General features: G+C 47.1%; 1 protein-coding gene and 1 non-coding gene across 2 annotated transcripts; both read left to right on the top strand.

Annotated features, from left to right (window-relative positions):
- Nucleotides 1-1,446: 1,446 nt before the first annotated feature.
- RPS20 (ribosomal protein S20) lies at nt 1,447-2,955 on the top strand. The gene is made up of 4 exons (XM_019032227.4): nt 1,447-1,633; nt 1,856-1,955; nt 2,248-2,321; nt 2,740-2,955. The coding sequence occupies exons 1-4, from the start codon at nt 1,631-1,633 to the stop codon at nt 2,920-2,922; spliced, it is 360 nt and encodes a 119-aa protein (XP_018887772.3). The 5' UTR covers nt 1,447-1,630; the 3' UTR covers nt 2,923-2,955.
- Nucleotides 2,115-2,181, top strand: LOC115935727 (small nucleolar RNA U54). Its single transcript, XR_004071342.1, has one exon. It is a non-coding gene; the product is annotated as a small nucleolar RNA U54 (small nucleolar RNA).
- Nucleotides 2,956-3,178: the final 223 nt, after the last annotated feature.

Here is a 3,178-nt window from a genome sequence, read left to right on the forward strand (position 1 = left end):
AACTGAACTGGAAAACATCCAAATTTGAAAATTTAAAATAATTGTTAAAATGGCAGCAAAAAACCTCATACGTATTGTGAGCCAAAGAAACCCAGTTATTAGTTATGTTCCAATTATCACCAAATAAGACAATGCTATTATTTGATTAAAGTTTCAAACATAATTTCCTACCAAGGAACAGAAGACAAAACCTCAAGAAAGAGTCCTGATGGGGCGAGCGCGGTGGCTCACGCCTGTAATCCCAGCACTTTGGGAGGCCGAGGCGGGCCTGAGATCTGGAGTTTGAGACCAGCATGATCAATATGGAGAAACCCCGTCTCTACTAAAAAAAAAAAATTAGCCGGGCATGGTGGCGCATGCCTGTAATCCCAGCTACTCGGGAGGCTGAGGCAGGAGAATCGCTTGAACCCAGGAGGCGGAGTTTGCAGTGAGCCGAGATCGCGCCATGGCACTCCAGCCTGGGCAACAAGAATGAAACTCCGTCTCACAAAAAAAAAAAAAAAAACAGGCCTGGACGGAGGGGTCAGAGCTCTGTCCCTCCCCATTTCAGAGTGTTTGAGCAAATAACTCTTTCGGCTCAGAGCTTCAGGTGGAAAGTCATATGAGATGATTTTACTCTTCTTTCTGCCCTGTATCAAAACCCATCTCAGTGATTTCCGTGTATTTAGCCCCGGCTTCTTGCTCAGGTGTAGGTGAGCTCACCCTGCGCTCTCTCCCACTGCTCAGCTCAGTTGACCATTCGGGTTTTCCACTATACTTGGTCACTTATGTGATTATGAACAGATGTTCAGTATTAAGAAGACCCTGGGGGATCTTATCCAATGACTTTATCCAACAGAAAGGAGATGAGGTATCAGGACTGGGTGGCTAGCCAGGTTCCAGGCCGAGCCTCAGGATAGCTGCGCAGCCTGGCATTTTCGCCTCACTTTCCAGCAGGACGAGAAGCCAAGTTCAGGTCCTTTCCAGAAATAGATGTAGATACTTCTGCTGGACTGGGAAGCCAGGAGCTGAAATATCACAACAGGACGTTTCAGGCTATGAAAAATAACTGCTTACTAATTCTAACGTAAGTTGTCCAGATTACGAGAAGCATTTCTGCCAATGCTCATGTCAGCTAAACTCAGAGAAGTTAACTCATCCTCAGAGAGCAACGAGTGGTATGGTCTATGTAGAAAGCAAAATTTGCAACGGAAAAACCAGAGTTCGTGTGCACTTTATGAGGAAGAGGGTTAGGTGCACCAGACAGAGGAGTTTCTCAGGTTTCCGTCTCGCCTGTTCTCTCGACCAGGTGGCCCTCTCGGCGCAGGCGGGGACCCCACCCTGCGGGACTTCGGCTCCTCCGTGCGGACAGGGGGCGCCCGCAGCCGTGCCTTTCCCGCCAACTCCACTAGTGCTCCAGCTCGCCCTTGTGCGACCGCCTCTAGGGCCCGGGACATTTCCTGTTCCGGGGCGTGTGGGACCCGGATGCAAGCATGCTATATAAGCGTTGCTCAGGTCCCACCCCTTTCTTTTTGAGGAAGACGCGGTCCTAGGGGCTGGGGATTTTTGGTCCGCACGCTCCTGCTCCTGACTCACCGCTGTTCGCTCTCGCCGAGGAACAAGTCGGTCAGGAAGCCCGCGCGCAGCAGCCATGGTGAGGCGGCAGTCGGCGGCGGGCGGCGCAACGCAGGGCTTGGGCGCCGGGGGGACGCCGGTTTCGAGCTCGTGCTGCTGTAGGGCAGATGCCGGGGCGTGTAGGGGCGGAAAGGCGCTCCTGAAATGGTGGGGAAACGCGGGAAGCTTCCGGAAGCTGCCTTTCTCCAGAAGTGGCAGACCATTTTTGGCTTATTGTTCTTTCTCATGTATCTAACAATAGGCTTTTAAGGATACCGGAAAAACACCCGTGGAGCCGGAGGTGGCAATTCACCGAATTCGAATCACCCTAACAAGCCGCAACGTAAAATCCTTGGAAAAGGGTCAGTGCATTCGTTATGCGGTGGGGAGGGGGGAATTGGGCAAAAAGCGACGAGCTTTACTCGTTAATGTTAGTGTAGAAGGTGGACTCCAAGAACTAAAGTGACAAGTTACTTAAAAAAGAAAAGTATGGCCTAAAATTGCTTTTACTGTCATACAGCTGGCGATGAGGAGGTACCTATTGTGTTGAGTAACGGTGATAATTTTATACGCTATTCTGAGCCAGCGGAAGTGAAGGTTTTAAGCCGATTTTAATTGTTTCGATTATACTGAGAGGTCTTTTATTTCCTGTAGTGTGTGCTGACTTGATAAGAGGCGCAAAAGAAAAGAATCTCAAAGTGAAAGGACCAGTTCGAATGCCTACCAAGGTAAAGTAAACCGGAGGGGCAGGAAGTAGGAGTTGCTTCCGGATGTGTTGCATAAATTCAGGTTCTTTAAGGAGTTTGGCTGCCAAAATTGTTAACACTGATGCTGTCTACAAACGCACATAGAAATCGGTGGTAGGTTGCGGTTCCTAGTAAGTAGCTAATGTTTAGATATGATTGTCGAATTATTGTTGCTGTGTTCTTGGTGTGCTTTGGTGCTTAACAGGCGCAAGCTCTAAGGGTGGTGTCCTAGCACAGTGAAAACAGACCTGGCATTTTCAACCCATGGTACCTGAAAATCTATTAGTGTAAATTGGAATCATACCAAAGGGAAACTAATGAAATGATTAATGATTTTCCAGATGTTCTAGGGATAAGTATAAAACGATAAACACTTGGTTTCCTTTGTCTTTTGTTACAGACTTTGAGAATCACTACAAGAAAGACTCCTTGTGGTGAAGGTTCTAAGACGTGGGATCGTTTCCAGATGAGAATTCACAAGCGACTCATTGACTTGCACAGTCCTTCTGAGATTGTTAAGCAGATTACTTCCATCAGTATTGAGCCAGGAGTTGAGGTGGAAGTCACCATTGCAGATGCTTAAGTCAACTATTTTAATAAATTGATGACCAGTTAACTTCTGTTGGTTTTTATTCAGAATACTGGCAGATTTTAGGAATATAAAGGTGTACTATGAGACTTCCACTTTTCAGGTGGAATATATGGGTATCTTAGAGTGGTCTGTCCTGTTTTCGTTGTCGTTTGAGTCATTTGAAAACTGGATTCCGTTAACTACATAATAATGTGAGACCTGACCGGTTTTATTGGACACTGGCAGTTTGTAACTTTGGCATACTCTA

This window comes from Gorilla gorilla, chromosome 7 (genome assembly GCF_029281585.2).
Source record: "Gorilla gorilla gorilla isolate KB3781 chromosome 7, NHGRI_mGorGor1-v2.1_pri, whole genome shotgun sequence".
Lineage (NCBI taxonomy): Eukaryota > Metazoa > Chordata > Mammalia > Primates > Hominidae > Gorilla > Gorilla gorilla.